We start from the raw sequence: 12,681 nt of genomic DNA, 5'->3' as shown, positions 1-12,681 counted from the left end.
CTAGAGATATAGGTGGTGATATTGACAGATATAGAATAGGTATGTTGCAAAACCTACCTGAATCGTCGCTGAGAATCTGCCCCAGCCCGTGTGCGCGATTTTGGCGCTGTTTAGAGGGGGCGGGTTTAAAACGCGATTTTTACTAGGCTGTTCCAATCGAAGATGTTCAGCCTAGTAAATCATTAACGAAAAATCGCTGAAAGACCCCGTCGCAAAAGGTATTATTAGTTTTATAGGCCTCGAATAATAGTTATAATAGTTTTAAAATCACTCTCTCAACCCGCGACCTCTCGCAGCCCCAGGGTTTTATAAAGCAAACAATTAAAGGTATGTACCTTATTTTTACATTAAAAGGGGCTTCTTAAGATCCCCTTTATACAAAGTTTACTATAGCGAGTAGTTCATTTTGGGCTCTTTATATCCCGCAGTATTTTTCTGGGCATTTGAGGGCACAAATCCAGCGCAATGTGAAAGTTCTAAACCAGCGCGTTCACATGAACCCACTAGAAAGCTGATTTAAAATGGACTTTAATTTACAGCAATTGAACACTAAATTCCTTCCATTTGGCCTATAAATTGATGTAAATGAGATTTAAAAATCATGTTTTATTGTGAATTATTTGTGAATATTATTTGGACACTTAGGCTATTTAAAAATGTTAATCATTTATTAAGAAATGGATAGATGTTTAGATCTAGTAATTGAAGTTTGAAATTAGCTACAAGTGGGTAACTAACTAATTATAAGCTTTAATTTCAGGTCATCCAAGTAAGATTATTTTATATTTGTTTCAGAATGGTTCAATCTATGATAACTGAAAATTTCATTCAGTTCTCTTAATTTTTAAGAAGGTTATGGGCTTTTGACTGTCCATGATCACAGCTTTTTTGTTATGTCCATAGAAAATCAATAGGGAACAAGATGTTAATTTCCGAGTATGAAAATGGCCATAACTTTTTTATTACTTGAGATATGAAAGTGAATTAGGTGTCAAATTAAACTTCTTTTTATGCTTTATCTGATGGGATAAATTGCAGACTTGATGTTTTAAATCTCAAAATTTTGTAACATTGCTATATAGAACAAATGAATGAAAGATAAGCAAAAAAGTGACGATGATAAAGAAAACAGGCCATTGTTGGCTGTGAGTTAGGTAGGGAACAAATCGGAGCCGGCACCGATGGCCAAAGAGCCCAACATGGTCCATTGTTGCCTGGGGAGATGATAACGAGGGAATATGAGCAGTAAAACTAGAACAGTACACTGGCCTTCATCAATTAGGGTATTGAGTATAGAAGTTGGGATGTTATGTTACAGCTGTACAAGACGTTGATGAGGCCGCATTTGGAGTACTGTGTTTAGATTTGGTTCGCCTGCTACAATGAGGATGTTGTGAAGCTAGAAAGAGTACAGCGAAGATTTAGGAGGATGTTGCCAGGCCTTGAGGGGCTGTGCTACAGGGTGAGGTTGGGCAGGCTGGGGCTGTATTCCTTGGAGCGTAGGAGAGCACAGGGTGATCTTAGAGAGGTGTCTAAGATCATGAGAGGAATAGATGGGGTGACTTTTACTCAAGAGTAGGGGAATCAAGAACCAGAGGACATAGGCTTAAGGTGAGAGAAGAAAGATTTAATAGGAACCTGGGGGGCATCTCTTATAGACAAAGATTGGTGGGTATATGGAATTAGCTGCCAGAAAAGATAGTCGACAGATACTATAACAGCATTTAAAAGACATTTGGGCAGGTACATGGATAACAAGAGTCTAGAGGGATATGGGCCACATGCAGGCAGGTGGCGCTAGGATAAGTGGACCATTAGATCGACATGGGCAAGTTTATCAGTTTAATAATGTCAGGCTTGGAACAATGCTGTATAGAAACATGTTCTTTATAGTCTGATTAACAATCAACAATTGTAATTCACCAAAGTAATTTCTTTCAAAATTGGACAGATGAGTAAATGAGGATGTAATATGTGCCAAAGCATAAAACTGACGCTTTGAACCAGATACAAAGACCTCCACAGGCCACGAACAATGCCCTATGGAATTTCTCCGTGAAAAATGGAATATGATAGGTACGACATTGTCCTTTTAAGCTGTTACTGAAATGAACAGCACAATAACAGCAGTGTATTTACAAGCAACTCCTTAGTACACAATGCTGCATTATACATTTTCAATTGCAAAATTAGTATTTATTTTGGATTTGATTTTCACCACTTAGTCCAACCTGGTCTGACTTGATTTGATTTTTTTTTTGTTCTTCTGTGCATTCAACATAATGCTGGGCGTGCAAATATTATGTGCACACTAATTACAGGTGTAAAACACATGTAAAATCAGGGAATAGAAGAAGGGTCTCGACCCAAAACACCTCCCATTCCTTCTATCCAGAAATGCTGCCTGTCCCACTGAGTTACTGCAGCATTTTGTGTCGAGATTCAATACAGTTGTTGTCCAAGACATGACAATTACATCTTGGTCGGATGGCAAAAAAACTACATTGGACAGAGCATTGTTGTAATTATTTTTATTTATTTCTGTTTTGTTCATTTAGAGTCAGAGTGATAGAGTGTGGAAACAGGCCCTTCGGCCCAACTTGCCCACACTGGCCAGCATGTCCCAGCTGCACTAGTCCCACCTGCCTGTGTTTGGTTTGGTCCATATCTCTCCAAATTTGTCCTTTCCATGTGCCTGTCTAACTGTTTCTTAAACATTGGGATAGACCCAGCCTCAACTACCTCCTCTGGCAGCTCGTTTCATACACCCACCTCCCTTTGTGTGAAAAGTTACACCACAGATCCCTATTAAATCTGTTGCCCTTCACCTTAAACCTATGTCCTCTGGTCCTCGATTCCCCTACTCTGGGCAAGAGACTCAGTGTGTCTACCCGATTTATTCCTCTCGTGATTTTATACACCTCTATAAGATCACCCCTCATCCTCCTGCACTCCAAGTATTTACAAATAATTTTGAACGTATTTGCTGAAAGATTTCTTAACAAAACAGTTAGAAGTTATATTTTTGAGGGACTTATATGCGGGAAAAAATATACAAAATGATTGGTTAAAAAAAAACTGAAAGTGGAAAGAAATCAAATTGAAAGAAAATGATGAAGGAAATCACAGGACTTGCTCACGACAGATTGGACAACATTTTTTTTTTAAAGCACAAAATGCTGGAATAACTCAGTGGTTCATCAGAGCTCTAAAGGACTTGAACAGTGACGTTTCGCTTGGGACCCTTCTTTGTTTTGCAAAGTACAGTCAAAACATTACTGGTGCACAAAGAAGTTTCCAAGATGGTAGATTTAAAAAGAAAGAAAATCAACATATGTATCAGCAAAGATATTAGACAAGATCTGCATCCAATGAACTGCATCTCAAAATACTTCAAACAAGGTTTCAACAACTAAGTTACAGAGATAGGTTGAATAAGTTAGGTCTTTATTCTCTGGAGCGCAGAAGGTTAAGGGGGGACCTGATAGAGGTCTTTAAAATGATGAGAGGGATAGACAGAGTTGATGTGGACAAGCTTTTCCCTTTGAGAATAGGGAAGATTCAAACAAGAGGACATGACTTCAGAATTAAGGGACAGAAGTTTAGGGGTAATATGAGGGGAAACTTCTTTACGCAGAGAGTGGTAGCGGTGTGGAATGAGCTCCAAGTGGAAGTGGTGGAGGCAGGTTCATTGGTATCATTTAAAAATAAATTGGATAGGCATATGGATGAGAAGGGAATGGAGGGTTATGGTATGAGTGCAGGCAGGTGGGACTAAGGGGAAAAAAAATTTTGTTCGGCATGGACTTGTAGGGCCGAGATGGCCTGTTTCCGTGCTGTAATTGTTATATGGTTATATGGTTAAGGAAGCAATCACATTAAGGAGAAATTAAACGCTTAATATTTATTGAGGCTGGTGTTTGAAAATGATTGTGGTCAATAAAACTTAAAGGCATTTAGAACTTAGAACTATACAGCACTGGATGCAGCCCTTCGGCCCCCAATGTTTGTGCCGAACATGATGCCTGGTTAAACTGATCTCCTCAGCCTGTACATGATCCATATCCCTCTATTCCCTGCACTTCCATGTGCCTATAAAAAAGCCCGATAACGCCACTATTGTGTCCGTCTCCACCACCACCCCTGGCAATGTGTTCCTGGTCCTCGCCACTCTCTGTATAGAAAACTTGCCCCCTCTCACTTTATGCCCTGTAGTGTTGGACATTTCAACCAAAGATCCCAGACCGGAGCAAGAAGTCCACTTGACTAAAAAGCCGTAGTAGGTCATGGGTAATCTTTAGCGCCATTTCCGTAACCAGCATCCGTCTCCGCTCTAGTATCTTTGCATCGGTCATGGTGTCTTCATACACAAATCATCTTTTTTTCTCTCAGCAGCAGGTGATCATTTTGATATTCCTGCCTAGTCTTTCTTATTAACTTTGAACATACAAAATATTGCCATTAGGAAGGAGTTCCAGAAAATCCTGCACCCACTCAAGCCATCCCCCCCCCCCCCCCTTCCCTCCGACACGGACACGGAGCGATCGCCAGCCCCCCTTTTTTTTTGTTAAACATCTATTTCCTTTGGGTATTTTTAAAAATTTCCCCCTTACCATTTCCGTACTTTTTTGATAGCTGCCATGACCCGTTTGATATCATCCTTCGCCCTGCTCCTGGTCTCGGCCCGCACCGATCTGCCGGACATGCTGTGTGTGTGTCTCCTCCAACCTCATCTATTGCATCCGCTGCTCTAGATGTCAGCAGATCTATAGCGGTGAGACCAAGCGGAGGTTGGGCGATCGTTTCGCCGAACACCTCCGCTCGGTCCGCAATAACCAAGCTGACCTCCCGGTGGCTCAGCACTTCAACTCCCCCTCCCACTCCGTCTCTGACCTCTCTGTCCTGGGTCTCCTCCATGGCCACAGCGAGCAGCACTGGAAATTGGAGGAACAGCACCTCATATTCCGCTTGGGGAGTCTGCATCCTGGGGGCATGAACATCGAATTCTCCCAATTTTGTTAGTCCTTGCTGTCTCCTTCCCTTCCTCAGTCCCCCTGCTGTCTCCTCCCATCCCCTAGCCTTCGGGCTCCTCCTCCTTTTTCCTTTCTTGTCCCCACCCCCGATCAGTCTGAAGAAGGGTTTTGGCCCAAAACGTTGCCTATTTCCTTCGCTCCATAGATGCTGCTGCACCCGCTGAGTTTCTCCAGCTTTTTTGTGTACCTTCGATTTTTCAGCATCTGCAGTTCCTTCTTAAACACATGCTGTGTGTGTGTGTGTGTGTGTGTGTGTGTGTGTGTGTGTGTGTGTGTGTGTGTGTGTGTGTGTGTGTGTGTGTGTGTGTGTGTGTGTGTGTGTGTGTGTGTGTGTGTGTGTGTGTTTTTGTCGGAGTATGAGGGGAGAAGCACCGGCACCAAGAGCAAGCGAACGTGCGGACAGACGGACGAAAGCAAAGATCATTGAGCGGAATAGGTGACATTCCGGGTCGAGACCCTTCTTCAGACTAACAGTCAAGGGAAAGGGAAACGGGAGATATGGGCATATCTTCCATTCATTTGTCCTGAGTACCGTCTATATCTCTTGTTCCTCTTTCCCATGACTCAGTCTGAGGAAGGGTCTCAACCCGAAATGTCAGCTAATCCGCTCTATGATCGTTGCTTTCGTCCGTCTGTCCGCAGGTTCGCTCACCTTTGGATTAAGTAGCGCAGGATAAAGCTGCAAATTCACGTACAGGATGTGTTTGCAAGAGAGAGAGAGAGAGAGAGAGAGATCTTGACACTTGCACATCGCCATTTATTCCCCCTTCACAGGAATGTTGCATTTATTTTTTAGGTCAAACATTGTTTTCTAAAAACAAAGTGTCTGAAGAAGGGTCTTGGCCCGAAACGCCACCCATTCCTTCTCTCCAGAGATGCTGCCTGTCCCGCTGAGTAACTCCAGCATTTTGTGTCTACCTTCTTTCTAAAAACAAACCCTGGTCCCGCAATGTTTTAAAACATAAAAAAAAAAGATTACGTTTTTTGCAGCATTCGGGTCCGGGGAAATGAAAGGGTTTATTTTTTTGTAATAAAGGAGGGAGGAGGGTGCAATTGCTCAGTAACAGGTCATGGCAGCTATCGAAAAAGTCGACCTGAAATATCACCTATTCCTTCTCTCCAGAGATGCTGCCTGATCCGCTGAGTTACTCCAACCTTTTGTGTCTGTCTTCGGTTTAAACCAGCATCTGCAGTTCCTTCCTGTACAAGCTATGTGCTGTTTTAACTGAACGCATAACTGAAGTCTGGTCGGATCAAAGATAGGGTTGGGTTTACTGAAATGGCGGAGGTTACGCTCCGTTGCGTACTACACTGGATTTTGCAGGAGTAGACTATCTTGCTCCGCTCTAGGATCTTTGATTTCAACCATGGGAAAAAATGTTTTGACTGCCTATCCTATCTATCCCTCTCATAATTTTATATACTTCTAGCAAGATTTCCCTCAAACTCCAACGTTCCAGCGAAAACAATCCAAGTCTATCCAACCTCGTCCTGAAACCGCTAATTCTCCGTGAATTAGCTGAATCCACTAATCCAGGCAGCCTTCTGGTAAAGTGTTCAAGAAGGAACTGCAGATGCTGGAAAATCGATGGTACACAAAAAAAACTGAGAAACTCAGCGGGTGCAGCAGCATCTATGGAGCGAAGGAAATAGGCAACGTTTTGGGCCAAAACCCTTCTTCAGACTGACTCTGAAGAAGGGTTTTGGCCCGAAACATTGCCTATTTCCTTTGCTCCATAGATGCTACTGCACCCGCTGAGTTTCTCCAGTTTTTTTGTGAGCCTTCTGGTAAATCTCCGCTGCACTCTCCAAAGTCTCCACATCTTTCCTGTAATAGGGAGACCAGAACTGCACGCAATACTCCAAATGCGGCCTAACCAAAGGCCTTTAGAGCTGCATCATGACCTCCCTGACCCTTATATACAAACCCATAGCTGTAAAGATAAACATACCAAGTACCTTCTTTACCACCCTATCCACTTGCGCTGCCACCTTCAGCAAGCAATGAACTAGGACTTCAAGATCCCTCTGTACATCAAAGCTGTCCAGGGTCTTGTCATTAACTGTATACTTTTCCCTTCCATTCCCTCTCCAAATGCATGATGGCCCCATAGCAGAAGCGTTCAAGTCGCAGGGCTGGAAACTGGAAGTATCCTGAGCTAATTCTGCAACCCCCATCATCTATTGCGACCAGTGATGGCTCCCACTGATTGTCGCCGGAAGCTTGCGTCCTTTTCAGGACGGACGATGACAGCGATGTCAACATTTGAAACATGGAAGAAGGACACAAACAAAGAAGTGCATCATCGCACACTTGCTTGGTTTAAACCCCATCTGCCATTTCTCTGCCCAATTCTGCAGCTGAACCACATCCCGCTGAATCTTCTGACGGCCTTCCTCACTGTCTGCAACTCCTCCAATCTTGGTGTCGTCGGCAAAACTATTCACCAACCCATCTACATTTACATTCTGGCCATCTCTATATGCCACAAACAGCAGAGGTCCCAGCACAGATGCCTGTGGAACTCCACTAGTCACAGACCTCCAGCCTGAACATCTACCTTCCGCCACAACCGTGTCTTCTACGAATAAGCCCGTTCTGAATTCAAACGACCAAGTCAACGTGAATCCTTATATCTTAATTTGTGGGATCAGCTTACTATAAGGGACTGTATCCAAAGCCTTCTTAACATCCATATATATCTTCCACTGCCCTATCTTCACCATTCTCCTTTGTCACCTCATTTGAAAGAGAGTGGTGTGGTGCTTGGTACGTCGGTGCTTGGGAAGACCTTTACAATGAATGGTGGCCAGGTCTGTAGTCCAAATAAATACAGAGGTTCCCAGGAGACAGGAAATAAGAATTCCAGACAGGAATGTAAACTAACCACATATCAGGTTGAAACATCATGAGAGGCTAGTTATCATTTATATAACGGTTGCATCCTCGATGTCAGACTATTTATTCTACCTTTGTTTATTCTACCTTTATTTTTCATTATAATCAAGAATGCCCTGTATATACACAGTGCTACATATTACATCCAGTACATGTTTTGTGTAAGCCATCCATTGCACCAAACACAGAGACAAAATAAACTGTAACAAACATTACTGGAAACAGAAAATGCTGGAAATGTTCATGATGTTTAAGAAGGAACTGCAGATGCTGGAAAATCGAAGGTAGACAAAAATGCTGGAGTCTGAAGAAGTGTCTCGACCCGAAACGTCGCCTATTTCCTTCGCTCCATAGATGCTGCCTCACCTGCTGAGTTTCTCCAGCATTTTTGTCTACCTTTGGAAATTTTCATAAGGTCTGTCAGCATCTGTGGAAAATGTTAGGTTTCATTGCAGGTCTAGGTCCCTTCATTAAAACTGTTGCGTTACCAGAATTTACTGTTTTAATCTCAAATTTCCATCACTTGCAGTTTTTATTTTCGTTTTCTGTAGCAAATAGTGTTTTTTGTAAAAGCCCTGTCCCACGGTACGAGTTCATTCCAAGAGCTCACCCGAGTTTAAAAAAAAATGAAACTCGTGGTAAGCACGGAAAATGAACGTAGCCAGTACGTCGGAGCTCGGGGACGTCTCTTAGCGCTAACGGCAGGTGCTTGGGAAGACTAGCTAACGGCAGGTAAAGAAGGGAAGACTCGTGAAGATTTTTCAACATGATGAAAAAAATGTCCACGAGAGCCCCGAGTACCGACGAGTGGCCATTACCGTAAATCTTCGAGTTCGAATCAGGGCAAACTCAGGAGAACTCTTGGAATGAACTCGTACCGTGGGACAGGGCTTTAAATGGTTAGAGATTACGTGCAATAGAGCTAATACTTAAATTACCATTTTCTTCTTGTCCACTAGGTTCTGGCGTGGCTCTTCTATGTTGATCCTCTGGTGCTTCTGGAAAGATTACTGCTGTGTCTTTTTGCTGAAGGTATTCCTGCACTTTTGGATCATGGGTCTGCTCATCTTCTGCAGTTGAATCGTGAAAGCAGTTCTCGCCATCAGACTCACATCCTTCTTCCTTAGCTATCAATAAATCTTAAGTTATTCGATATTGCAGCTCCAAAACAAAACATATTGCATGCATTGTGTAGGAAGGAACTGCTGACGCTGATCGACACAAAATGCTGGAGTGAATCAGCGGGTCAGGCAGCATCTCCGAAGGAAAGAGATGCTGGTGATATAAAATTATAAAAGGACTGGACAAGCTCGATGCAGGAAAAATGTTCCCAATGTTGGGCGAGTCCAGAACCAGGGGTCACAGTCTTAGGATAAAGGGGAAGTCATTTAAGACTGAGGTGAGAAAAAACATTTTCACCCATAGAGTTGTGAATTTGTAGAATTCCCTGCCCCAGTGAAGGCCAAATCACTGGATGGATTTAAGAGAGAGTTAGATAGAGCTCTAGGGGCTAGTGGAATCAAAGGACGTGGGGAGAAGGCAGGCACGGGTTATTGATTGGGGCCGATCAGCCATGATCGCAATGAATGGCGGTGCTGGCTCGAAAGGCCGAATGGCCTCCTCCTGCATCTATTTTCTATGTTTCTATGTGATGTTTCGGTTCGAGACCCGTCATTAGTCTGAAGATGGGTCTCGACCCGAAACGTCACCTATTCCCTTTCTCCAGAGATGCAGTCTAACCTGCTGAGGTCCTCCAGTTTTTTGTGTCTAATATCATGTGCATTATTTTTACGTAAGTGTAATACCATACGTTATTAGATTTAATTATAATTCATACAAGTTAGATTACTAACAGAGACTGGTTTTACAAACATGTTAAAATGAAATTAACTTCATTAATTTAAAAAAAACTGCTGTTCCAAATCTTGCCCAAGGGGTAAATATTTGATGCATATACTTAAATAAAGCAGAGGTGTAATGCTGAAGGTGCCATCCTGCAGATGACACATTCAATTCACATTCTTAGAAAGATGTCATGATTCAGAAAGGCAAAGTTACCTAGAGGAAACAATTTGCACAATTCTGGTTTAAAATTGTGTTGTGATCCTTGCTCCTGAACTTCTACAGGTGCATAGTGGAGAGCATACTGACTGGTTGCATCGTGGCCTGGCTCGGTAACTTGAACTTTCAGGAACGGGAAAGACCGCAGAAGGTTGTGAACACTGCCCAGTCCATCACCGGCTTTGACCTCCCCACCATCGAAGGGATCTATCGAAGCCGCTGCCTCAAAAAGGCAGCCAACATCATCAAAGACCCACACCATCCAGGCCACACAGTCATTTCACCATTGCCATCGGGAAGAAAGTGAAGGAGCCTGAAAACTGTAACATCCAGGTTCAGGAACAGCTACTTCCCCACAGCCATCAGGCTATTAAACACGACAACAAATAAGCTCTGAACTGCAACAGACTATCATTATTATCGCACTATATTTGTTATTTATTGAGATTGAGTATGTGTGCATGTGTATACACACACACTGAACTGTTTTTCCCCCGTTATGTACTATGTTTACATATTCTGTTGTGCTGCTGCAAGTAAGAATTTAATTGTCCTATCTGGGACATTTGACAATAAAACAATCTTAACTCTTGAACTATGATCTGCGTGCTCTCACAAAGACTGCCTGCAGGAATAGAAGTGCACTACAGTAATTTTAACTGCCCGTTTGGCTTTGTTCCTGCTGCTCCCGACATACCTTTAAAATCATTAACGGATTCAGGGTCAATGAAAAAAAACGTTGTACTGGAGGACTCCAATGATGCCAGGAACCAAGATACTTAAGCCAAATACGAGATCTATTTCTTTTTCAAAAGAAAATTTAATATTCAGGAATCTACTCTATAACTAGATAGTTATTCTAGAACTAGAGTATAAAAAAATGTAAAATGTATTCCTCTCCTCAGCTCTGTCACTGTGGCTGCATGGTATGTTATAGACAATAGACAATAGGTGTAGGAGTAGGCCATTCGGCCCTTCGAGCCTGCACCGCCATTCACTGTGATCATCCACAATCAGTAACCCGTTCCTGCCTTCTCCCCATATCCCTTAATTCCGTTAGCCCTAAGAGCTATATTTAACTCTCTCTTGAAAACATCCAGTGAATTGACCTCCACTGCCTTCTGTGGCGGAGAATTCCACAGATTCACAACTCTCCTGCTGTAAAGGTTTTTCCTCATCTCAGTCCTAAATGGCCCACCCCTTATTCTTAAACTGTGACCCCTGATTCTGGACTCCCCCAACATGGGGAATATTTTTCCTGCATCTCGCGTGTCTAATCTCTTAAGAAATCTAGATGTTTTTATAAGATACCCTATCATCCTTCTAAATTGCATTGAATATAAGCCCAGTTGATCCATTCTTTCATCATATGTCATTGTTACTTCAGATTTCAATATTTCCTTTCACCATTTGGCCATTGAGTCTATGCTGAGTCACAGAGCAATTTCATGTTGTGCAATTTTACCTGTAACCTCTCCTCCCTACATTCCACCACTCACCAATGGGGGATAACTTACAGTGGATAATCCCTTCAGAATTTTATTTAAGAATTTTCCAATTTATACCAAGCCAATTAACCTACAAACCTGTCCGTCTTTGGAGTGTGGGAGGAAACCGAAGAACTCGGAGAAAACCCACGCAGGTCACGAGAAGAACGTACAAACTCCGTGGTCGGGATCGAACCTGTATGTCTGGCGCTGTAAGGCAGTGGCTCTACCGCTGCTCCACCATGGGTCATGGTGGGATTTTGTTTCTGCAAATACTATGGTGATAAGTGCGTGCATCTGTGCCACATCCCTTGGGGTTCCAGTTCTTGTCTTTAGTACCTGCAACATCTGACCAGAAGGCTCCTTTTTAAAATCACTGTCAATGGCAGAGATTTTCTTCACGTAGTCGCTCTAACTTTTACTGGAACTCGGCACTGACAATTAACATTATTAGGTACGGGGAATATATTTGGATGCAGCAGAAGGTATTGATCAAACTTTTATGATTTCACCAAGAAATGTAATGTTCCCCTTTCCACTTCCCTCCCAATGTTTCTCTCTCACGTTCGCTTTGTCATTTGCCAACATAAATGGATCGTATAACGACCAGTTCTTATTTGGGATGCGCAAAGAAACAAGAGCACCAAGTGGAAAATGATGCAGAAACATGGAGAACACAGGTCATGATTGAACACGGGTTCCTGTAACAATGAGGTAACAGAATGAGCTTTTGTGTTACAATACTGCCTCATAGATTGATTCAGTTGATGAAAAAAGATTGGCGCTATTTAGGGCGGCACGGTGGCGCAGCGGTAAGAGTTGTTGCTTTACAGCGCCAGAGACCCGGGTTTGATCCTGGCCACGGGTGCTGTCTGTGCGGAGTTTGTACGTTCTCCCCGTGACCTGCGTGGGTTTCCTCCGAGATCTTCGGTTTCCTCCCACGCTCCAAGGACATACGGGTTTGTAGGTTAATTGGCTTGGTGTAAATGTAAAAATTGTCCCTCGTGTAGAATGGTGTTAATGTGCGGGGATCGCTGGTTGGTGCGGACTGAGTGGGCCGAAGGACCTGTTTCTGCGCTTTATCTCTAAACTAAACTAAACTAAACTATTCAATTCAATTTCTTGGTTACTTTGGCAAAATGTCCTCTGAGCTGCAAGGCTACTTTTTGTCCACAATTATCCTAACTATTAGCATAACTGA

At 42.9% G+C, this 12,681-nt stretch overlaps 1 protein-coding gene across 5 annotated transcripts in view; it reads right to left on the bottom strand.

The window, feature by feature from the left end:
- Positions 1 to 12,681, bottom strand: part of LOC129715173 (zinc finger E-box-binding homeobox 1-like) — a 179,155-nt gene that overhangs the window by 40,547 nt on the left and 125,927 nt on the right. For 4 of the 5 annotated variants that reach the window (XM_055665068.1, XM_055665045.1, XM_055665049.1 and 1 more), the window contains exon 4: positions 8,871 to 9,059. The exons of the other annotated variant lie outside the window; for it this stretch is intronic. In XM_055665068.1, coding sequence (XP_055521043.1) covers positions 8,871 to 9,059 — 189 coding nt within the window. The remainder of the gene's footprint in view (positions 1 to 8,870; positions 9,060 to 12,681) is intronic. 5 annotated transcript variants of the gene reach the window in all.

This window comes from Leucoraja erinacea, chromosome 2 (assembly GCF_028641065.1).
Source record: "Leucoraja erinacea ecotype New England chromosome 2, Leri_hhj_1, whole genome shotgun sequence".
Taxonomy (NCBI): domain Eukaryota; kingdom Metazoa; phylum Chordata; class Chondrichthyes; order Rajiformes; family Rajidae; genus Leucoraja; species Leucoraja erinaceus.
Note: the sequence above shows the minus strand (reverse complement) of the source record. Positions and strands in the feature narration are given on the sequence as shown.